Below are 24,682 nucleotides of genomic sequence, written 5' to 3' on the forward strand. Positions count from 1 at the left end.
GAGCACTGGACAGAGTCAGAAGTCCCCGGGCCCGGGCCTGAGTACGCCACTTCCTGGAGATGTGACTTCAGGCCATCCGGGCTTGCATTTGCTCAGCTGTGAAGGGGGGATCATGACTCTGGCTGTGCCTGTTTTACAGGGTGGTTGTGGAAGTCAGATGAGGTCACGGGCATGGAAATGCCCTGCAAACAGCAAAGTCTGGTCCAATTATGAGGGATTACGATTGCTATTATTATCTACCCATAGTAACTGTTCTGGCTCATGCGGCAACAAACACACACCCAAGCCCCAGATCCTGGTGCTGATAGAGCGGCCGATAGACGGGGGCTGGGGCATGGCGGGCGCTCCTCCCCAGCCGCCCACGCCCACAGCGTGCATGCCGGCTCACCTGGCACACCTCCCTGGCACCTCTGGGCTGGCTCCCACAGCTCCAGGGAGCCACCGGGGAGGGCGGGTAGAGACACAGCCGCCCACGCTGGCCCGAGAAAGCCAGGCCTGGGGCAGAGGTGCCTTGTCTGCAGAGGGGGAAGATGGGCTTGGGCTGCGGCCCAAGGAGCCTGGCAGAGTTGCCTGGGGCACCTGGCATAAAGGAACTGTTTGGTGAGCCAGAGGGAAGGGGTGTGGCCACGCACTGGCCCCTGCTCCACTGGGCCCCACGCCCCTTCCAGCCTCCTTCCCGGCCACGCCTCCACGCACCTTCCACTTGGGTACTTCCTGGAGCTGCCAGGCGTCTGTTTCTGTGGTTTCCTCTGCCCGGTGTGCCTGCTCCCTAATCTTCATTGCTCCTCTCTGATCAAAGCCCTTGCTTCCTTCTGTCGGCCTTGAATTATAGTTTGTAGTGGACACGCAGTTCTCAAAACGTGACCCCCTAAACCGGCAGCCCCAGTGGCCCCTGGAAAGGTTAGAAATGCAAATCAGAAACTCTGGGGCAGGGGCCCAGCAATCTGTTTTAACTAGCTCTCTAGGGCATCTAGGAAGTACTGGTGTGGATGATATCCAGGGGGAGTAGAGGGCAGGGCCTGACTAGCCTCGAGTAGATGCTCAGGAAATACATAGCGGATAGCAGAGAAAGGGAAATGAGAGGGGTAAGACCCTCCCACAGAACAGCAGCCTGGGGCCTGGGTCAAGCAGGCTGGGTGCAGTGGTGGCTGAGGCAGAGTGCGTATGGCTGGGAGTGCATAGAGGGGTCTGCCCAGCACCTCTTCTCCCTGTGGCCTCCCCTACCTTGCCATCCGTATGTTAAGTGGGGAGGCTGGGACAATGCAGATTTGGGGTGGGTAGAGCTCTGGGGTTCTCTCCAGGGTGGGTCAGCTGGGTAGATGTAGCCACATGGAGGGAGGGGGAGCTGGTCTTATGGGGGATGTGTGTGGGGCGGGGGGCACGTCCAACAGCAGGGAGGCCCGGAGCCAGGGTCCTGGCTTGCGGAGGAGCATGGAGGTGGGGTGTCAGGCCCTGCATGGAGGGGAGGGGAGGGGCAGAGGGAGCAGGAAGGGGCTGGAAAGGCCTCCTCAGTTCCCCAAATATGAATCAGCGCCTGGCCACGAGTCCAAGCCCCAGGCTGGGCCCCCGATCACGCCGCTCCCCTCTTTCTTTCCTCTGGCCTCAGAAACACAACAGCCAAGATGCACTGAGTGCTATCTGCCAGGTGCTACTTTAAGCTCTGTGCTTTGCATTATCTTATTTCATTCTGACCATTGCTCCATAAGATAGGCTGTATTCTTTTCACCCTCCATCTTATTAACGACTAAATGGGCGCTTGGAGAGGTGCGGTCACTTGCCTAAGGTTACACAGCTCGTCAGTGGCTAGCAAGTGGGCTTGGAACCCAGGCAGACTGTGCTCTTGGCTGCTGACCACCAGGCTGCCTCCTGCATGAAGAGGTAGAATGAGTGGTGCCTCCAAGTCGGGATGGCCAGGGAATGCCTTATTCCTCGCGACAGCGCTCTTGCCCCAGGGTGGGTGTTGGGGGCACTTCATCTCCAGTAAGAATTCACACACAAGTCTAGTGGGCACGATTGTGGGTATGTGCGTGTGCACACACACAGACACTCCAGACACACGCTGGTCAATGAAGACAGGGCTGTGGACACCCTACTTCTTACCATGCCTCCTTCCCTGCCTGTCTGCCTCCCTCCTGCACCCATTCTCTTTCCTTCTCTTCCTCTCTTTCTTTCCAGGTACCTCTCCAGGCACCTAGCACATAGTAGGGCTCCATAAGTCTGTCAGATGAACTAAATAAACATTCCTGTAAAGGAATGGGGATAGGAAGGTACGAGCCGTGCCTACCATCCGGGGGGGAGAAGCTGGGTGGAAGAAGCAACAGCAGTGGATGCATATTTGTGCTGGGGAAGCACAGTGAGTGTGCCCGTGTGCGTGTGTGTGTGTGCGTGTGTGTCCACCACTGTGGCCGGGGCTCTCTCCTCCAACCCAAAGGCCTGGCCCAAAGGCCTGGCAAGTGCCGACTTCCCTTGGGCACTGATTACTTCCTGCATTCTGGTACACAAACTCAAGGGCACCCTGGCTAGGCTTCCCCTAGCTCCCCTCTCCATTGTTCTTGCTGGTCCACAGGTCTGTTGCCCACTCTGGGCACGCTCTGCCTTTATCACACTCAGATGCCCACACATCAATGCTTAGGGCCGGCTCTTTGCTTTATAATAGTCACTATAGGGGTTGTTTAAATAGCATCCCTCTTAGTTCATGCAGACGGTAACAGAAAAGGTAGCTTTACCCTTACCTCTTCAAGAACACAGCTACGACTAAGGGCACATCCGTTTGTAGTTCAGTGGAGTCGATTAGATGCTTGGTCACGTAGAGTGGACGTGTGACGTAAACAGTCCACCCCTGAGCCGACTGGGACCCATGTTTTAGGTCCTCTAAAATTCTTTACGTTAGATATGACAGGCGTACCTTGGAGATACTGCACGTTCCTTTCCAGATCCGCAGGGCAAAGTGAATACTGCAATAAAGCAAGTCAAATGAACTTTTTGATTTCCCAGTGCCTAAAAGTTACACTTGGGCTATACCGTAGTCTATCAAGAGTGCAATAACGTGTCTAAAAAAATGTACAGACCTTAATTTTGAAACATTGCCAAAAATGCTAACCATCATCTGAGCTTTCAGCAAGTCGTAATCACTGATCACCATAACAAATAGAATGAAAATTTTTGAAAAATTGCAAGAGTTACTAAAACGTGGCACGAAGTGAGCGAATGCTGTCAGAAAAATGGTGCCGGCAGACGTGCTTGACACGGGGTTGCCACAAACCTTCAATTCGTAAAACACATGCTATCTGTGAGGCACCGTAAGAGGAGGTAGGCAGGTCAAGTTTAGGTAACCTGCAGTCACTACAGTCTTGAGAAGGTGTCACTCGGACTCTGGAGACAGACCTGTGTTTGCGTCTGGAATGCGCCGTGTGACTCAGCGGCATGGCCTCTGAGCGGGGAAAAGAGAGGTTTACATGGTGTGTTTTTAACACAGGGACCTGACGTGTTAAGTTAGTCTTACGACTTATTTTGGATAACTAGCGAGCTTGCTCTCTACCTACCTACCTACCCACCCATGTATTTGTCTACCTGCCTGTCCGCACATTGGTGGGGTAGGTGCACTGTAGCCCCCAGGATCTCAGGAGCTTGGCGTGACAGGGTGGAAAACGCAGGCGGGGTGTGGTGTGGGTTGAAAGTCCACTGAGAACCTGGCATGGGGAAGGAAGGTTATTCCTGGGTCCTCAAAAACAGGCCTGAGGTCCCTCTTCCCTTCATGCGTTGAATAGAAGCGACACTGAGGCAAGAGACAGGGAGCCCCAACTCCTGATGGGAAGGGCTGTGGCTACCTTCAGAAGCTCAGGTGAGGTTCCCTAGGTCCCTCGTGGCTTAAATGGTCAGGCTGGGGATGGAGCTCCTCCCTGCCAAGAAGCACGTCCCACAGGGCCTGGGCGGGAACAGCCGAGCTCGGCTTTGCAGGGGAGAAGGGCAGACTGGAGTGGGTATTCCAGGACGTTCGGGAAATGGGGACGATGCCCTTCCTTTCTGGCACCTGGGCCTGGTCGTGCCCTGCAGAGAGCTGCGGGGCAATGAGGGATATTTCTTGTGATCATCCCACTTAATGTCTGCACGCTGTGGTAGGGCATGTAAAGGAGCTTCCTTGGCTTGGCAACTAACTCACTCAATCCTGCAACAACCCAGGGGGCATCTTCTCGTCACCCCCATTTTAGAAGGAATGGAGGCATAGGGAGGCTAAGAAACTTGGCAAAGGGTCACATGGCTGTGAAGTAGTTTTACCTGGATTCTCTCCCTCTATAAATCGAGAAAAATCATGCCCCACGTAGCATTCTAATGCCTCCGGAAAGGGGGTGCCTGGTGGGGTGGGGATGAGATGGAGCGCTATGTAGAGCTTGGGTGGGCTTGGGGTCCACGGAAGGGACACTCTACTGAGGTGCTTTTTTATTTATGTGTTGTCTCTCTCTAAACTGAGTGCTCTATTTGCTTATCTTTGTATCCAGCACACAATAGGTGCTGGATAAATATTTTTTGAGCACACCCATTAGCCTGGCCTCACGTTGGCCTTGAGGCCACGGAGGTTAACCTGCCGGGCTGCAGTGTGTTGGGTATGTGCTTAGTGGAGTCTCCATTCCAGAAGGCAGTGAGGCCCCATCATGGCACCCAGCTTGTCGGGGAGGGCTGCACCCTGGCAGGAGGGCCTGGAAAACCCCAGGCACCACCATTTTGAACCATTTGGGGTTTCCAAATAGCATTTATGGGGCACTGGAGCTGTGGGAACCCCTCGGGGGCATGGCCTTTTGGGAGGGATGGGGCCTTCCTCAGTATGTATAATATGAAGCAGACCGATGGGGCAGTGAATACTTGTCGAATACTGATGAATAATTGGAACAGAGGACTGATAGTTTGGGAGGTGACTGAGATCGTTAAAAGCAAGGGACTTTGGGGGGTATGTGCAGCCATTCCTGGTGCCACCGCGTGGCCACTCACGCTGCAGCCTCGTCCTCCCCGTGCGTCCTCCGGCAGCGTGCCCTGCCACCCACCTGTCTGTGGGCCCAGCCTGGGCGTGTGGCACCTGTGAGCACATGTGTGCAGTGTGGTGTGCAGGGTCCTGTGGCTGTCACTCTGCAGAGCTGGGACTCGGGCCACCCAGAACGGGGCTGGGCCTGGCGGAGAGGCCAATCGGTTCCATTGAATTCCACGATCACAGACGGCCCCTGGAGGCCAGCCGGCCAGCTGGCCAAGGCTGTACGTGCCTCTTGTCCCAAAGGGTCTGGGCAAGTGGCTGGCTAGATCCGTCAAGTTCATCCCCTCAACTCAAACACCAACTTGAGACATATGCTCAACGGATGCTGGGTCGGTAGCATCCTCTGTACGCTCTGGAGGGAGCACGTACATCTTGCCGGCTGTCTCTGGGTGGGACGTAGATCTCTTTAGGGGAGGGGTCCTGTGTCTAGGCGTGAGCCTCCTGAGACAGCTGTGTAGATACGCACATGTGAATGCCGGTGTGTGCCTTTACCTTGGATCGCCTGCACGCTCACGGTTTCCCTGTGACGCACACGGTGACACACGTCAGCAGCACGTGGCGTAATAGGGTGTAATGGCACATGGCAGTGGAAAGACCCATGAGCTGGGCGTCGAAAGATTGAAATTTTGGTTCTAAAGACCTTTTTTCCTGGCTCCCTGATCTCTGTAAGTTAGATAACCTCTCTGAGCTTCAGATTTCCCGCCTGTGTAATGGAAAAAAAATAAAATAAAATAATAATAATGCCGGCTCTGCTTTCTGTAAAGCAGAAGAATAAAATGAAATAATGTATGTGAAAATGCTCTGTTAATTACCACCTACTGTACAACTGCAAGAGATTATTATCGTCATAGCCCAGCTCATCAGAATGAGAAGTTGTATGTGGCTTAAAATAATCCATCCAGTGAGCTGGGTTAAAATCTAGGTCAAATCATAGCCTCAGAAGTTTAGAAAGGCTGATGGTAACTACCTAACCTAACAGGCCACCAAATGTGAAGGTGCTTTGAGAGCTGTAAAGAGTTACATAAATGTAAAGTGACATGACTCTGTGTAAGCCTAGAAAGTACACGTTAGTCATCCTGTTTCCTGATTTGAAATCATAAAGCTCAGGGCAGCACCGGAGCCTCATGCACAGTTATCTTCACGTAACTGTAGGTTTGTAGATTTGCATGTGTGCCTCTCTCGGTGTGTATGGAGTCACCTACTGAGAGTACCTACTATGTGACAGTCACTCATCAAGTGCTTTTGAGTGCCTGCCTCATGCTAGGCGCATCGGTCTAGGCTTTGGGGATGCCAAGGTGGATAAGACATAGTCCCTTCCCTCAAGACACTCACAGCCCATCCAGGACAACTGCTGGCCATTGCAGTGCTGGGTATTTGGTGCCATGGGGAGAAAGGACCTATGGACTCCGTCAGAGGAAGGGACCAAGAGGAAGGAAATCCAGGAAATTAGGTTGGAAAAGTAAGGATTTGCTGGTCAACCTGAGGGGGAGGTAGTCGGGACAGAAGGAATGGTCTGTGCCACGGCGCTGGGGAAGGAAGCAGCCCACTTTTGCAGCTGGTGCAGTCTGTTTACGGTGAGTGGGAGGAAGGCGGTGGGGAGGGGAGACCAAGGCGGCTGGCCAGATCCTGGGGGACTTCCTTCACACGGGCTAAGGAGCTTGGTTGGATCCTGCAGGCCCCTGGGAGCCCCCTCAGCAAGGGCTTAAGCTCTGCAGAGTGACATAATCAGCTTTGCATTTTGGAAAGATCAGAGAGCCGGTGTTCCTGAGTATCCCACTGCAGTGGTACCAGCCAGATGCTGGGCTTGGTCTGTAGCAGTGAGTGATGGCTGCAAATGCAGGGCACTGGGTTCTGCCTGGGGGTGGGGAGGGAGGGGGGAAGGGGAAGAGGGAGGGATGCACTTTTGTGAATAGTTCTGGTCAGGACGTGTAGAGCGGGAGTTAGTAGTTCTTCAGTGACTCTCATGTGTCAGCTCTTGATATATTACCTCATTCAATTGTCACGGCATCGCTGTAAGGTAGATATTATCAGCCTCGTTTCATAGGTGAGCAAAGAGAGACTCAGGTTAGATGGCTTGAAGTTACTAGTGACTCAAGAGCAGGACGGGAAGGCCAGCTCATCCCTGCCCTCTCCAAATCCCACCCAACTAGAATTTCTGTCCCCTTCCTGCCAACCCCCACTGTAGGAATTGACTAATTCAGTCCCCTTAGTTGAGTTGACAGATGAGGAAACCAACCTGGGCTCATGTCTGTTCCTGCTAAATTTGTTACTGTTTTCCAGCTGCTCCAAGTCACTGGGGATCAGATTCTTCCCTTTCAGAGTATTAGTGATGCTGCCTAATCAGGGCTGCTTACAGATTTGATAAGCATATTTTACATTCCTTTGCTCAACCCATCAGCAAAGATATTGAATGAAGCCAGCTCCGTGACAGATGCGAGAATGGACCTCTTGATACGCCTCCTTGAGGGGCACAGCCCTGAGCCATCTGTTCTCCTTCTCTGTGTGTCATCCCCCTGACTGTGTGTGTGGACTCAGGCAGGTCCCGAGCCGGAGGCCTTACCGCCCTTCTCCTTGCCCTGTGACATCACTACGTCACGGAAGAATGATGTGTTGGCCCCAAATAACATGCTTTTTACAAAGCCGTACTTAAGGGTCTGATGGAAAGGGCATGGGCCAGTTGTTACCTGGACCTGAGTTCGAGTCCCGACCCGGGCTCTTGGGGAGATTGGGTTTCTTCATGCACAACCCAGGGGTGAGGCCTGAATGCCGGACTGGGCGTATCGCACTTTGCCCTGCACCTGGGCCAAGGTACGGACTCAGCATGTGGCAGCCTGCCCCGGTGATGTCCACACTTTCAACATGTCAGGACCTGGTCAGGTGGCATGGCATTTCAGGCATCCCACCCCTTCCTCCGGGGGTGTATTGCACTGAGCTGAATTCAAATGGGGGGAAGATACGTGGAACATCTCCTATGCGTCAGGCATAGCCAGTGTCACTAAGGGGCCAACTTACAGCAGTCTTCGGGTAGCACAGCAGTTGCCTCTCAGGGGCCCCTGAAGGCTTCTGCACGGGCTGCACCGGCCTCATGGGTCCTGAAATGTCAAGTGTCATTGTTTTTAGGTCATCGCAGTGTGGTGATTGTGGTTCCTTAGTGCCGTTCAGGGGCTCTGAATGACTTTCACTTCTCAGGTTAGTTCAGAGTAAAAGTTAGAAAACCAAATGAATCCCTCTGTAAGAAATGCAGTTTGTTAAAGAAATCATTCGTAGCCCAGAATTTCTGGGCGGTAGGAGTCTTTCCAGACCCCGTGGCCACCCAGCCTGACCCTGATCCACATCGGTGCCTCGTTCTTGCCTGTTGCCTTGTGCATTCCAGTCCCATGGGCCTGGCCGTGAGGAGTGGTCAGAGGCTTGGCTAGGTCTGGCCCAGTGCTTTCCAGGCAAATGCAGGGGCTGAGTAGGCCTCCTGCTGCCAGGGATTATGTAAGCCCCTCCTGTGGGGGGCATGCGGAACACTCACTGAGCGCCGGGCCTGTTCTAGGCTCTGGGAACTCAGCAGCGGACAAAACAGACAAGGGGACAAAACATTGGTTCGGTCCTCTGAAAAACTTGAGAAGCAGGCAGAATGGACACCTTCAGATTCCCCTTTTATGGATGAGCAAAGTGAGGCTCAGAGAAGATGGTACTATAGCTAACGGATAAGCCGGGCTCAGCCCCATTTTGGTTTGCTCTAAGTCCTGTGCCTTTGCATGACTTCACGTTGGCTGTGCTTTGTAAACGCCGGGTTACCTGGTCAGAATGATTAAGATGTTGCCCAGTTAGCAGTGGTGGAGTCAGAACAAAAGCACTGTCTCCGCCTGAAATTCACTGCCATTCTGTAGCTTCGACTGAAACCTTCACAGAGACTAAGCTGCATGGGTAAGATTTCCTCTGTGATCCAAGAGATCGTTTCTTATACGGGGTATCTGCGAGGTCTCACCAAGGACAGCTCAGAGCCGGAGGGCTGGCCTCCCATGGGGGCACGTGCCCTGGCCCCCGCACTCAGGCCTCCCAGAGCCCTCGTGGAACCCTCCCCACCATCTGGCGGTCCACCTCTGTGGCCTTTCTGCTCTCACAGCTTCTCTGCCGTGTCTTCCTAAAAAGAGCCTGTCAAGGGTCTCTGGTCCTGGTGCAAACTCTCTCTTTCCACCCTGGACCCTCCCCTCCCGCCCACAGACAGGCAAACCACAAGCTATTTTGAAATCACAGAAAATGAAAGTTGAGTGGGATGTTGAGGGACATCTTGATTAAATCCACAGGGAACCTGTGCGCCTTCCCTTTCTCTTCTGTGGCACCAGCGCGGCTCTGGGTTGGCACCCTCCCCAGGGTGGACTGGGAAGCCATCTTTGGCTCCTGACATCATGGAAGGTTTGAAGAGCTGCCTGAGATCCCTCTGCGGGGTCAGGGTCCCTTTCTCCTTCCCCATCATTGTTTCTGTTTGTGATTAGTCATGCTGGAGCCGGCTGAGTCAGAAGAAACCCGTGGGTGGTTTGTGGCCAGGCTGGAGCAGTGAGGCAGGAGGACTTTCTAGGTTTGTGTCTCTGTGCTCCATGAGACGACAGTGCAGGGCCCGGCTCTGTCAGGTGCTGGGGGAGGTGGCTCACAAGACCAAACTTCTGGTCCAGAGCTCCATGAACGCAGGGCATCGAGATGAACCAAGATGGTGTCCCCGAGATGCTCCTGTGGGGTGACAGGCATTCATGGCAAATGCTTCAGGGCAGATACATCACAGTGACTGTGAAAGTCCTCCATTGTTTGCCACAGTCCCCATGCCAAGTGCTGCCCAGATTTCCAGTCGCCAGATTTACAATTTCGTGTCATGTGACTTTATGCTTTACAGGACAGGTGATTCATGAAATACATAGCTAATTTAACTTTTGTACTTGTGTAAGGTTGGTTTCATATAAATAAATTCCTATCCAGAAATACACTTTTTGTCAGAGCATGTGTTGTGACCCTGTGCTTGAGAAAAACGTGATCGCCAGGAAGGAGAGCGCCACAGCGCTTGGGGCAACAGCGTCTGCCCTCAAGTCTTCCCCAAGGTTTTGCTTAAATGGGACTCTGAGGGGCAGCTTGAGCTTTGCCAGGCAAGAAATGGATGAAGATCGTCCCCACCGGGGAGGAACAGCCTGGCACGACCCCGAGAATGTGGCTGTCACGGGGGTGGGTGGGACAGGGGAGGAGGCCTCTTGGATCCAGCCCTGGCTTCACAGGCTGTGTCTGTACCCGCAGGAGGGAGAGGAGCCGGAGGAGGCTCGTGGCAAGGAGGAGCGGCAGGAGCCCAGCACAACCGCACGGAAGGTGGGGCGGCCTGGGCGGAAGCGCAAGCACCCCCTGGTGAGTGTCATGGCATCCCCTCCCCCCCAGCGCGCGCACACACGCACGCGCACGCACGCACTAAACAGCAGTGACGTGTGTCCTGCGGGGACCAGGGGGCGTTAAGACTCGGCAATGCGGTGCACGCCTGCGGGTGCAGAGCTCGCTGACATTCCCTGTCCTTTGAACCCTACCGCCACCCTCACGCTTTCCTGTTTTCTACACTGAACTGGAAACCCCTAGAGACCAGAGGATTTGTGCTGCGAGTCGTGGCGGAGCTGGGACTTTTCTGGAAGGGCAGTGGCAGTAAGAGAGCCTGAAACGTTCCCCAGGCCAGGCCTGTGGCTTTGACAGCAGGACTTGCTGTTCCCTGGCCAGCCTGCACAGGCCCCTCCCCATCTACCCCCCACCCTGGGCTTCAGCCCCACCTGAGGACCCGGAGGAAGGGAACCCAGGTCTGGACATCTGATCCAAGTGAGTAGGAGAGCTGCAGGCTGATGGGTCCCTTCAGAAGAAATAAGTAGAGGGGCTCCTGGGTGGCTCAGTTGGTTAAGCGTCCGACTTCGGCTCAGGTCATGATCTCGCGGTTTGTGGGTTCGAGCCCCGCATCGGGCTCTGTGCTGACAGCTCTGAGCCTGGGGCCTGCCTCAGATTCTGTGTCTCCCTCTCTCTCTGCCCCTCCCCTGCTCATGCTCTCTCTCTCTGTCTCTCAAAAATAAAATAAACATTAAAAAAAGAAGAAGGAGAACCTGACGCTGTTTAAGTGTGGGCTACAGGGCCAGTCCCAAGCCCAGGCTTCTGGGGGCCATAACCTCTGAGTCTAGGGAGAGTCCCGGGGTTGCCCAGGATGAAGAATGCTCCAGAGGGCATGCCCTGGGGGCTCTAAGAGCTGGCCTGCCTATGCCTTAGACTCAGAGGCAGAGCAATAATTATTTGCCAGCACCGAAGACAGCTGGTTCCTTTCTTTCAGTTCCTTCCAGCTGAGAATGGGAGAGTCAGAGCAAGTAGGCAAGGGAGGGCTGGGAGCTCAGATTTGTAACTCAGCCCATCAAGGAAATGTTCTCAGCAGGGCAGGGTTTTCTCCCTTGGGGGAGAGAGTCGGGGTGAATGGTGGCCATGGTGAAAAGGACAGCAGAGGGAGGGAGGCCTGCACCAGGGGGAGGGGAGGGGAGGTTCTTAGAGCCAGGAGGTTTGGGCACCTGTGGGTACCAAAGCATACACTGCCAATTCTGTTTGGAGATGGGGGGGGGGGCAGAAGTTAAGTCGTTTAATTGGTAAGTAATTTTAAGTATTTTAATATTAAAGCAAACATGGATATTTTATGGCCTGTGATGAAAAATTCACATGAAGTTGAAAGATAAAACGGGACTTCAAAGGAATTTCCAGCTTGCAGCAGACTCCAGGCTGTACTCCCAGATTCCCAGGGTGCCCCTCCACTCTCCTTCCCCATGGGCATCTGGGAGAAGGTGGAGGGCCCCAGTGCAGGCTGGAGGGAGGGGGCGGGGAGCCAGGCTGAGTTAGAGCCCACCAGTTATTCCTCACCTGCACATGTGGCCATGATCTGTGGCTGAGAACTCGGCCCCCACCCCCCATTCGGGCACACCTGGGACAAGAATTACCACCTATAGCAAATAAAGACCTGGCAACCCTTTGCTCATCCTTGTGAGTCCCCGGGACCAGAGGGAGGGCATATCACTGAGAGGGGAGGTGAGGCCCCCGGGAGAGAAAGTGCAAGGCAGTCAGGGGCCGGTTTGTGGAAATGTGTCCAGAGGTGGATGAATTCGAGGGAGGAGGGGCAGGGCCAAGTGGGTGAAGGGTCAGTGGGTCGTATGCCCTCCCCACCCCTGCCTGGAACAGGGGCTAGTGTGGAAGGAAAGGCACTGTCTTTAGACTATAACAGACCCGGGTTTAAATCCTGGCTCCACCACTGACCACCCGTGTGACCTTGAAGAAGTCACCGCCTGAACCTCGGCTTCCCCCTTGGAAAAATATTGATGATAAGGATTCACTCCTCCTAGATGCCTGTGGGAGTTAAATTGGTGCAAGCACTGGAGAGCCAGGGCTTAGCAAAGGTCGGTCTTCCCTTGCCCGGCCAAACCTTTCCTCTTTAGGAGGCTACAGCAACCTCAGTTTGATAGAAGAAACAGATTTACTGCTTACCAGCTGTGTGACCTTGAGCAAGTTACTGAACTTCTCTGAACTTCTGCTGCTCCATCGGGAAAACTTAACCGCCAGGAACACTTGTCCTGTCCACCTCCAGGGATGCTTTGCAAACAGCCAAGTGGATCCAAAAGGGCAGGGCAGACAGTGGAATAAACCTGCTCCTGTGCGGGGGTCCGTGGGGCCGGGGTCTACCAGATCTTTCGGGTGGGAGCCAAGCATTGGCCTCTCGGCAGCCCTGGTGAGAGGCGGTGCAATACTGTGCAGGTCACAGTCTGCATGTGGCCCAGCCCATGCCCTAGTGGACATCTGCAGCCCCCGGACTCTCAAGAGAGGCCCCAGGATGGGAGAGAGACCATGGGGACGGCAATGCTGACAGGGGGACAGAGGGCTGAGGCAGCTGTTGTGAAAGGGACCCCTTGTACTCTGGGGCAACAGAGAAGAACTGACCCCGGAATAAAAGCTCACAGGCCTTCCCAGGCAGCAGGCCCCTGGCCCCCGGAGGGAGCCTGTGGGGGGGCAATCGGGGAAGTTTGTGCAGCCACTAGAGGTCGGCTCCCAGGACGGAGCAGGTGCTTGCCCTGGCCTCCTCGCCTCCCAGCAGAGGAGCAGAGCCGGAGGGCTTCGTGGGGACCCGGTACAGCGGCAGCCCTGGGGACAGACTGACCAGAGAGCTTTGAAGCAGCCGAGCCTGTGTCATCCAGCTAAGCCTGGAAACAGGAGGGAGCCTGGCTCAGATCCCGACAGGTGGCACAGAGGGGGAAGTTCGGGGAAGCTGAGCGTGAGAGCCAGCTGCAGCCGGGGTCTTAATTTGTGCATGTCCCGTGCTGAACAGGGAGGGGTGAGGTACGGCCACTACTGTCCCCACTCTCGCCTGGCCCCAAGGCTAAGAAATCATTGTCTGCCTTCACGTGTTGTCCACAAGGCCTGGATCTCTTCCACTCATTCCTGCTCTGGCATCAGCCTCCTGGCTGCACCCTCACCCAGACCAGACCCCACCTGCCCCCAGTATACTTTGTAACCCCTCAGTGACAGATACTTCACACCCACTGAGCACCTACCAGGGTGAGGAGGCCACACTGATAAACAAGACATACCTGTCAACCTAGTGTGTTAGAGAGAGGGGGCCCCGTGCAGTTACAGTAAATACTGTCCACGGTACTTTTGTGTTCAAGAATCTTCATTTCTTATGGGACAAGGTCTGGAATGCTCCATCTGGCCCCTCTCCTGAACCTGCTCTGGTGCTCAGCGTCCACTGCTTTTGTCATAGAAACCCTGTCTGCCAGCTGCTCCCTGAGCACACCGGCCACATTTCTCTCACTACCTTGGGGGCTTGGTCCACAGCCTTCCCTTCTCTCTCCTGGCCCCACCGTCATAGCCCATCAAAGCCTGTCCTGCAAGGGAAGCCCGCTTTGGCCATCATGACCCTCTCTTCTGAGCTGTTTGTAAAATTAATCCCAACGAACACAAAGGAATAAAAGACAAGATATTAAGCCCACTGGGGCGCCTGGGTGGTTCAGCTGGTTAAGCATCCGACCTCGGCTCAGGTTATGATCTCACGGTTGGAAATTTTGAGCCCCACATCGGGCTCTCTGCTGTCAGTGCAGAGCCTGTTTCCGATCTTCTGTCCCCCCACCCCTGTCCGTCCCCTGCTCTCTCTCTCCCTCTCAAAAAAAAAAAAAAAAAAAACCATTTAAAAAAATATTAAAAAATGGGCGCCTGGGTGGCGCAGTCAGTTAAGTGTCCAACTTCGGCTCAGGTCATGATCTCGCAGTCCGTGGGTTCGAGCCCCGCATCAGGCTCTGTGCTGACTGCTCAGAGCCTGGAGCCTGTTTCAGATTCTGTGTCTCCCTCTCTCTGACCCTCCCCCATTCATGCTCTGTCTCTCTCTGTCTCAAAAATAAATAAACGTTAAAAAAAAAAGATATTAAAAAAAAGATAATAAGCCCACTGATCATGTGCTTGGATGGCACTGGTCTTCAAACTATTACACGTCTTTAGGGAACTTGAAAATAAGTATTTTGAATTTTTGCCGATTCGATACTGTCACTACAGCCACACGCATGAGTTTGTATTTTACAAAAGTACTATTTCTTGCTGGATTGAGAACTGAGAAAACAAAACCAAAAACCTGGCCTTTCCACCCCGCATAGTTGGAAGAGCACACGGAGAGAGCTCGTGCCTTCCACTGGACTTAACGTTGACTGCCACCCCACATCGCACTGAGCTGAGCCACACTGCACTGTCTACCCACCTCACTGAGGACGCAGACCAGGAGCAAAGGCGTAGTTAGGGTCGTGTAGCGCTTTATTGCCTACAAGGAAAGGCCTTGTGCAAGGGTGACTTACTTACCTGTGTGAGATAGGTGGGGCCTCTGTCATTACGATGCCCACGTTCAGATGAGGAGACTGAGGTTCAGAGAGGATGTTTGGGACTTGGACTCCACACCTCCCGCCTGCAAAGCCCACAGCACTCAATCCTCCTTACCACGCCAGCCACATGCTCTGGAAGCCTGGGTGTTCCCAAAGCCGCCTGAAGTTAAAATGTGAATGCAGGGCTGTTTGAAAGAAGTGGAGACCTGGTCTAAAAAGCATACAGAGAAATGCAAGTCAGATATAATAGGAGGAGGGTGACCAACCCAAGTACCAGGGAGCCTGGGGGTAAATGGGCAAGGCTGCAGCGGCCTTCAGAGCGAGAGGGGGGCCCATTAAAACCGGGCAGTGGGGCTGGTCTGCAGCGCTGGCCTCAGAGCCAGGATGCTTGAGCCGAGCAGGCAACAGGAAACAGGAAGCCCGTGCGGGGCTGGGCGTGGCTTAGGAAGGGAGCTGGCACCTGGGCTCAGGGCCTGCGGGCTGGCCGGTGCCCGTGATGGGGAGGAGGGAGAGCAGTGTGCAGGGCTGATTTCTGCCGGCCGGAGAGTGTGAGCCTGTGCGTGGGTGCGAGCCTCAGGGTGGGAGGAAGAGGCATCTTCCTGTTCACCAACTCCTGAGGACATAACAAGTGGAGGTGTCTGAAGCCGGGTCCTGCCTGGTCACAAGCCCCAGCAGCCCTGCAGGCACCTTTGTCGTTCATGCTGGTTACAACTGGGGGACTAGGAGGGACAGTTTCTGCCCTTGCCCACCAGACCCTGGGGAGTGACCAGCCCTTTAGGGCTCCATACCTTGTGTACTAGCTATATGTATTTATTCATTGAAGATTTATACTCACCGACTTCCTCCAGGGTTATTTTTTGCTCAGTGGGAGCATTCTGAGGTCACCTCTTGCTAAGAATAACCCAGAAAGGGAGGGGGAGGGGGAGGAGGAGGGGGTTGGGAGCAGGGGCCCAGCTCAGCCAGGCCAGCCCAAAGCCAACATTACTCACTCCACGTTGGAGGCTGAGCCTCTGACACAACGCCCAAATGAGTTCAAGAGGGCAAAGCTTCCCCTCTTCGCAGCAGAAGACTTGGGGTGTAAACTGGGAAGTTAGGGAGCCATTTCACTGCAGCTCAAGCCAGCTGGGGACAGTTTAACTCAGCTGTTGGGCGTTTGCAGTATTGGCTCATTTTCCAACCTAATACGAACTTTTGATTCGTCTCCAAGTTCAGACAGAGCTCAAATCCCCTCTTTGTGTCCAGGTCAGAATGGTTCCTTCACCGATCTTTGGAACCTTGATTCAGTGACTTGGTGCCCCCTGGGTTTTATGCACAAAACTTTCAGAAAGTATCTCCCAGTCCTGGCTGCCAGCCCCTCGGAGGGCTTCGCTGCCTGTGAGGGTGCCTCGATGCAGTGCTAGCACCCGTCTGTCCGTGGTTTCCGAAGTGTGGGGAGAACAGTTCTGTCGCTCATCTTAGGAGGTTAGAGACCTCTCGTAACTATGCCCTGCAGATTCATCTGCCCATTCCTGCACCTGATGGGTCAAAGCGGCACTTGCCAGTGGCATCCAGGACCGAGAGCCTGGCTGGTAGTCTGGTCTTCAAGTGCCAAAGACATGCTGGGGGGGAAGGAGCTGGACTTGGGCCTGGGAAGGGAGGTAATGTTTACAAGTCCAGGGAAAAGTGGGAGACTTTCCTACCTAGGACCTTCCTGAACAAAGGTGTGGAGGGAGGAAGGCGCACTGAAGGAGGCACTGAGAGCTGACTGGTGTGGCTGAGTGGCTGAGGGTTTCATTTATGAACACATTAGATAGCGGTTGGAGAGGTAGTTGGCAGGCGGCCCGAGGGGTTTACACTTTATCCTCTCAAAAGTGTGTTTATCTAGGAGATTTTTGAGGGGGTGGGGGGCGTGAAGCAATGGGGGTCATGTTTTGGGCAGCCGGCTCTGGCATCCATGAGCATGGGGGGTTGAGCACGAGAGACTGCAGGGAGATAGGAGGGTGAGGTGGGGCGGTGCCAGAAAACACCCCCAGAGCCTGCCAGGGGAGGCAGCGTGGGACAGAATTGGCGGGGCCCACACTGCTGACCGCTGCGGACCGGGGAGAAGGAGGGGAGAGAGGAGATGCTGCAGGCCCCATGGATGGCATCAGTGTTGTTGTCAGAGATGGAGACGTCTGGAAGAGAGCAGATTTGGCAGGGGCCCTCGCAGAGGTCACTCTAGATAGCTGGTCTCAGCGAGCATCTGAGTGAAATCCCAGAATCTCTGTTTTGTTTTTCCAAAATTCCCTGTTTCTTTTCATCCCGCCTTGGTCCCTTCCCCAGAGTCACACATTCCAGGGCCACCTCCAGAGAAAGCCCTGCTTCCCTCCAGGGGTGGCCTCCAGGGGGCTTCCTAGGACCCCGTGGGCCTCTCTGGAACCCGCCCTGCACCTGCACCACTCCTGTGCTCCTGTGGGTGCTCGCCAGCACATGCACCCGGAGAGAGTTGTTGACGCTGGTTTTCTTTCATCATCATCACCTAGGGAATTGTGTGCGTTTTGGTCCCGCCACCTCGAGGAAGATATAACCGAACTGGAAAAGTTCCAGAGCAGGGCAGCTAGCTTGATCAAGGGGAAGGCAGGGCTGCCAAGTGAGGACAGACGAGACTGTGGCTCCCCAGTCCGGAGAGACAAAGGCTAGAGGGGATGCGATTGAAGTTGTGAAATCATGTTGAGGGGTGAGGTGGGGGGGGGGGTTGTGGTGCACCCCAGTGGGGCGGGGTGGGGAGGTACCCCTTTGAAACTTTAGAAAGGTACAGGAAGCACAGAGAAAGAAAGCCCCATTTTCCATGGTGGATTTCCTTCTTACCAAACCCCAGGCCTGGATGGTAGGGGTTGAAAATAGAAATAACTTCAGAAGAGATTTACCTAAATATGTGGGTCTTCTATACCTGGTGGCTTTTTAACGGGAGCCTCCAGCTCATCCTGAAATCCTTTGAGGTTGACTTCAAAGAGCACAGCCAGGCCCTCTTCCAGGTGGACGGGTGTCCCTGCTGGAGGCAGAACCCCGAGTGGCTTGGCCACCACCAGGCGTGTTCGTTCTTGCACGCACTTGCCATGGCCAGCAGGGGCGCAAACTGTGTGACCTCTGAGGCTCTGCTGAGCCCTGAATTTGTCTCCTAGAATCAGTGTCTGTCCGTCTGTGTCTCTTTCACACACACACACACACACACACACACACACACAGTAGAGCGATCTGCTTAGAGTCTGCCTCCATTCACCTCAGGAAGGCAGAGCAGGGAGGCTTTGGGGACCTCTTTTGGGAGTTGGCAATGCGTGGACCTCTCTGGCTCTCCCTGCCTCAAGGCCACGTCCAGCCAATCAGATCGAGGGCCGCCAGGAGAAGGGGCTGCAGGAAGGCCTGGGGCAGAGGCGAAGGGGGGAGTGTGGGGCCCAGCGCCAGTGCTGTGGGACAGGCCGCCCTGCAAGCTGAAGTCAACCTGTAGCAGGAGTCAGCCTGGGAGAATCCAGGGCTTGGTGGGGGGCTGACGGGCCTGCGGGTACAAGGAGAGGGGGACTGTGTGTGTGTTTTTGTGGACACCGCTCTGCCGCCTCCCCCGCGCATCTCCCGGGCTGTGCCTCCGGAAGGTGGCGCACCCCTTGTGTGTCTGTGCGTGTGACTGTGTGTCTTCAATCAAGAGGCCAAGGCTGGCGGGATGCCAGGGTTCCCGGCTGGCACAGAGCTGAGTGCTGCCAAGGGCCTTAAAGGCACAACGGCGGTAACACGGGGTGGGAGGGGCCGCCCCACATCTGCCGGCCTCTGGGCTTCCCGCCCCAGCGCTGCGCTGGGGTGCAGGAGAGAAGGCCCCTTTTAGCTGCAGCCCTGGCCTCCAGGGCTGCAAGGGAGAGCCATTTAGGGGCCCAGAACCAGCCCGGGAACCTGACTCAGGCCTCCAGGGGCTTCCTGTAAGAGAGGCCGGGCCCTGGGCCGGCCCCCTCCACACCTGGGCCCAGGTGAGCCTGCACGTGGGGCTGCCCTGGACAGCTGGTCCCTGTGCCCTGGCACCCTCAGTGAATGGGTTCCTGTGCCCTCAGATGTCTGGGCCTCGCCTCCTTTGTATTGTTTTCCTCATCTCTTATTTGCCAGGTTTTAATTTTTTGTGTGTAAATATTATTATTATAATAAAGGGCCTCTCGAAAGTCATTTCCTTATTTGGAACCTCAGCACACTGCCCCACCTTGGGAGACGAGGCCTCATCTGGGGGGGGGGGGTGGTGTTCTGGGGTCTGGTCCAGACTTCCAACAGAGGAGGAGGTGAACAGGGGCGGGGGCCTGGACAGGTTCACTGCCGAAGGTTGCTTCTTGCTTTGCCTCCGGCTTTTCCCTGCTGTGGCTGCTGCCAAGGAAACAGCCGGCAGCCTTTCCCTGGCCCTGCTTAGGCACATCAAAGCCTCCTTTTCCTCCTTGGAACCCTTGGGATTTGAGGTTGGGTTTTTCCAGAGACTCAACCCAAAGAGGGAGCTGGCTTTCAAATGCCTCTCTCGTACCTGGGTCATTCTGGAAGCTTTACCACTTAGAAGGTGTGTGACCAGAGGCCTTGGTGCCTTTTTCCTCGGAAAAGTGAGGGTAACGCTACCCACCAGGACGACTGTGATAATTACATTTATTAATTGCATGTGCATATTTATGCCGCGTGCTCAGTGCTAGGGAGCTGTAGGTGGAGTCGTTGGAAGGGAGGGGAATGAAAAGAGACGTAAGGCAAAACTCTTGAGTCTACGAGGGAGACACATGGTGAATAATGAAGTGTAGCAGAGGCGTGCTGTAACGAGCTAGGGTGTGGAAGGCTTGGTAAACAAACGTGCCTGCAGTGGGCTGGGGGTTCGGTGACCTCTGGACTGGACTTTACCCCCCCCCCCCCAACACCTTTACTGCCAGGCTGGGGTGGGGGGGCTGGAGGGGCTGACTGTGACCTGGGGACAGGGCCTAGCACAAATACCTGCCTGGCTGGGAGTGTGTGTGTGTGTGTGTGTGTGTGTGTGTAAGAGACAGGCAGACTTTAAAATGTTCCTTAGAAGACACAAAGTAGAATAGTGGTTACCAGGGACTGGGGGCACGGGGAGTGGGGAGTTAGTATGTGGTGGGTGCAGTTTCCGTTTGGGATGATGACAAAGTTCTGAAGACGGATGGTGGTGATGGTTGTTCAGTATGAATGCGCTTTAACGCCACTAAATTGTACAGTTGAAAATGGTTAAAATGGTAAAATTTTATGTTAGGTGTATTTTGCCACAATACACTTTTTTTAAGACGTTTTAAAAAAGGGTTCTTAGAAAAAGGCAGTCTGCTCAGTGCCCCCCATTCAGCCCAGGGGTTTTCAACAGCAGCACTGTTGATATTTGGGGCCGAATAATTCTTTGTTGTGGTCGCTGCCCTGTTCTTGTATGGTGTTCAGCAGCATCCTTGACCCCTACCCACTAGAAGCCAGCAGTAGCCCCAGCCCAGTGTGACAATCAAAAGTGTCTCAGACACATTACCAAATGTCCTCTGGAGGGCAAAGCTGCCCCCGGTTGTGAACCACTGCATTTGCCAGCTTGAAATAAGCTGCTCACAGGAGAGCCCGAGGCGGGGGTGGTAGGCAGGGGGGTAGCGGTAGTGGAGGAACCATTGTCCCAGAGTGGAGGGGTCTTGCCTGGAAGGGAGGCAAAGGTCAGCAAATTCTGAGGGACCCCAGGAGGCGGTGGGCAGGGTTTGAAGACCCATAATGGGGCATACAGGCAAGAGTAGGTACATCGTGGGCAGTGGGATCAGGCTTTACCCATAACTGTTGCCCCCTGCCCCCAGGGGGGAGATGTGATGGGGCGCTAGCTGCCGCCATTCCCATTCTGCCAACTCTGCCGCCCCTCCCCCCAGCCCCACAGGTGAGAAGCAGAGGAAGCTGAAATTGTCACCTTCAGCTGCTGCTGGTGGCTTCTGAAAGGACCAGGGGCTTCTGCTGCTACCCCTCCCCCTCACCTCCATGGGAAAAAATAAGTGTCTCAGGGTGTGCCGCTGTGTCTCCTTTCAAGGCAACTGTGAAATAAAAGCAAACAAAAACCGAATTTTAAAGTTAACATCTGACCTGCAACTAAGTTGAAACTGCCTCTCAGCAGATGAGCAGGGTGTTCTGAGTTGTAACCTAAGCTTGGCATGCAAGAATCGGTTATGAATACTGAGTGCCCAGCAGGTGCCCTGCTCCTGCTGAGTCGAGCTGGATAAAGCAAACTCCTTGCCTCCAGGAGTGGACAAGCCCAAGGGTGACAGGGGACAGGAGAGGAAGGAGCTGGGAGGAAGGTATGGAGGTGGGGGCAGAAGGGTGCAGTTCTGGCTCTCCCGGTGGCTTCCAGATGTGGATCAGGCTGTGCTCCTCACCCGAGATGTCCCTTTCAGAGTGTACGCAGCCCCTCCAAGAGATTTGGACAGTCACTTCAGTTCATTTGCCTGTGGACCTCCTTCCTTCCTCTCAGAGGTTTCTTATAGGTGGATTCAACCTGCTCAGTTGCCTGGGCCCCAGAGAGGAAGCCAGTGAGGACCTACTGCTGGCTTGGGGAGGGGAGGGTTCTTTTTTTTTCAAGATTTTATTTTTAAGTACTCTCTATATCCAATATGGGACTTGAACCTGTAACCTGGAGATCAAGAGTCACATGCTCTACCAATAGAGCCAGCCAGGCATCCCAGCGTTGGGGGGCTGGGGGGGGGTCTTGAGTTGTCTCAGGGGCTGGCCTGGGCTGGAGTCAGCAGCTCCCCCAATTCCAGAGCTTTGGCTAACGCAGACTCATCTAGAACCAGAAAGAATGGGCAGTGGAGGGTGGTGTGGTTGGGAAGAGAGGAGGTGAGGACTGTGTGGGATCCAGGGGGGATTTCAGCCCACCGAACTAACCCTGGGGCTGGAGCTGTGCAGAGTGCTTCCCTTCCCCTGATTCGCCCACCTCTGGAGAGAGTGTGGGGTCTGCTGCAGACTGAGGTCCTCCCGGAGCGGGCCTGGGAGGGGTGTGTGAGCAGCGTGGGTGTTAGAACAGGTCCTCCTGGCTCTCTCTGCTGGAGCTGGCGATCAACAGGAAGTGAGTCCCAGGGTTAGAGCAGGCCATGTGGTTCCCAGGCAGGAAGTTAGTGACAGCAGGGTTGTCTCGAGCAGCTTTGGGGGGCTGGGAGCCTGCCCCAACTTGAGGTGTCTGTGGGCAGCAAGTGGCCAGAGGGGAAAAGGACGCGGCCACGGTAAGAGCTTGGCTCTGACCTGAATTTCCCAGCCTGAGTTGGCCAGCGGGACCCCCACCCCGTCTTCCTGGGAGTGCCATGTTTAGGGCTCTGTGGTGCCCGACACAGCTGGGCGTTAGGGGTGCCCTGAGGGTCCGGATATGCCCTACTCTACCTGGGCTGTCTAGAGGTGAGAGGATTTGTACCAGGGAGGGGCGTGCTAGGCCAGGGAACCCTGTTGGCTTGAGCAGGGAGGTGGGAAGGGCCATCTGAGTCCTGGACAGATTGTGTAGGTCCCAACACTCAGAGATGGAGGCTAAGGAGAAAGACGGGGCCTCCTTGCTCGCTTGTGTTCCTGTGTTTGGCCTCCTGGCTGTGGCTTGGGAGGCCCTCTGTGCCCAAGGCTAGGTTAACAGGAGGACTTCTTGTTCCTGCCAGAGGCCTCCTCTTTTTCTTGCTACAGCCCCCACCCCACCCCCAGCCTCTGAGGACTGCATACACTTGCAGCTTTCCATGGGAGCTTCCCTTCCTGGAAGCAGGCCTGCCCCAAGCTACCCCATTCGGCCGGTCCCTTTGCCTCAGGCTGCTCTGTAGGCCTGGCCTGGAGCCTTGTCCAGGGAAGACTCTGGTTTTTATTTTGATTGATTTATTTTTTTTGTCCCCAAGACCCTTGTCCCTATTTGCCACCCTGGAGGTTCCTCAACAGATGGCAGCAGCGGGCTCAGAGTTGGGGATACAGACCCTTAGAGCAGAAGCGGCCTTGGAGATTGCCGGGGAGGGAGACCAGCGCTCTCTCTCGGGCCGTCAGGGTGCACTTGAGTGGTACAACTCTCTGGAGGGGATTTGGCCTATTTACTCACACTTAGGCGGGCCCTCTACCAGCCAGCCCACTTGTGGGACTCCAAGCTACAGAAATACACAGGTGCACAGAACTGTGAAGTGCTCGGGGTTCACTGTAGGTAAAGTAAATCCCCCCAAAGGCTCACTATTAGGGAACTGCTTGAATAAATTACGGAGCCTCCATTCAATAGAATGTTGAGCAGCTGTGAGATAGGAGACGGATCCATATGTACGGGTATGGAGAGATGCCCGCTCTGCTTGTTATGTGAAAAAGCAAGTTATAGAACACAGAGTAGTATGATACCCTATTAGAAAAAAAAAATCTGGATCTGGATGTGTGTGCGAATACATATGTATAAACATGTAACTCACACATGATTGTAGATGCATAGAAAAAAAAAAAGTCTAGAAAATATACTCACCAAACTGTTGATCAGGGTTTACCTGTGATTTTGGAAGTAGGGAGTTGAAAAATGAGATTTAGGGGCGCCTGGGTGGCTGTCGGTTAAGCGTCTGACTTTGGCTCAGATCGTGATCTCGAGGTTCATGGGTTCGGGGTCTGTGTCAGGCTCTGTGCTGACAGCCCGCTTCAGATTCTGTGTCTCCCTCTCTCTCTGCCCCTCCCCCTCTCACACTCTGTCTCTCACTCTCAAAAATAAATAAACATTAAAAAAAATTATAAAAAAAAAAAGAAAAAGAGAAAGGAGCTTTAGCCTTTTAAGAAGACTCATTTTTGTGTGGCTTGAATTTGTATAATATATGTGTCTGACTTTTAGAAACAGAAAGAAAAAAAAAAAAGACTTAAAAAGATGGGAAAAACCTCAGGGGACTAGCCTAAGCATCTCACCTTCTAGGTGGGGCACCCGAGGCCCCCTCCTGAACATCGCCTAACTGGCAGGCCAGCGGCCCGGTCTCCCTTCTCATAGGCATTCCGCGAATGCGGCTGGCGGGTGCCGAGGGTGGCCTTGTGCCCGTGGGCATGGCAGAGCACTGATCACAGGGGAAGCTAGCTTTCTCTGGCCCAAGAGGACACCTCCCTTCCTTCTGAGATGTCTGGGCCTACTTGCCCCCCGGGGGCCAAGCACAAAGTGCTCCTCAGGCTCTCCTCCCCTCACTCTGTCCTTACAAAGTGTGTGGCCTTAAGCAAGTCACAGAATTCTCTGAGAGCCTCCTCAGGGAGGTTGAGTGGCTCTAACGGGGTAATGGTGACAAGGAGTCTTGCCCACCATGCAGTGACACAAAGGACAGTCACGATTACCCTTGATGGGATTCTTACTACCTGGAACTGTAGCAGGCTCGGGTCTTAGACTCTTGGGATGGAGCGATACATTTCCTTTCAGAGGGGAATATGAGAACACGTGCCAGGGAGGGCTTACCGCAGAGGCTGCAAACTGCTTCTGTTGGGGTCGGGGGGCGGTTTCTCCCGGGGCCTGGGTGCTGGGAGAACACGTGGGGTCCAGAGCGGAGGGAAAGAACTGTGCCGGGTTTTGGGGCCCAGCAGAATGTATATTTGAGAGGCTCCCCCTTTGACTCTTCCGCTCCAGGGGGCAACTGGTCACTATTTGGGTCTGGGCCTTAGGAGGCCAGAACAAAAGCCAGAGACATCGGACGGAAGTCAGATCAGCCCACAGTGCTGACGGCAAGGAGCTTGCTTGGGATTCTCTCTCTCCCTTTCTCTCTGCCCCTCCCTCCTCCCTCCCTCTGTCTCAAAATAAATAAATAAACATAAAAAAAAAAAAAGTCAGATCAGCCCA

At 54.5% G+C, this 24,682-nt stretch overlaps 1 protein-coding gene across 1 annotated transcript in view; it reads left to right on the forward strand.

The window, feature by feature from the left end:
* DNMT3A (DNA methyltransferase 3 alpha) overlaps positions 1-24,682 on the forward strand; it is a 99,343-nt gene that overhangs the window by 28,399 nt on the left and 46,262 nt on the right. Inside the window, exon 3 of the mRNA XM_049652453.1 lies at positions 10,289-10,393. Coding sequence (XP_049508410.1) covers positions 10,289-10,393 — 105 coding nt within the window. The remainder of the gene's footprint in view (positions 1-10,288; positions 10,394-24,682) is intronic.

The sequence above is a fragment of the Panthera uncia genome (assembly GCF_023721935.1).
Source record: "Panthera uncia isolate 11264 chromosome A3 unlocalized genomic scaffold, Puncia_PCG_1.0 HiC_scaffold_12, whole genome shotgun sequence".
NCBI classification, from domain to species: domain Eukaryota; kingdom Metazoa; phylum Chordata; class Mammalia; order Carnivora; family Felidae; genus Panthera; species Panthera uncia.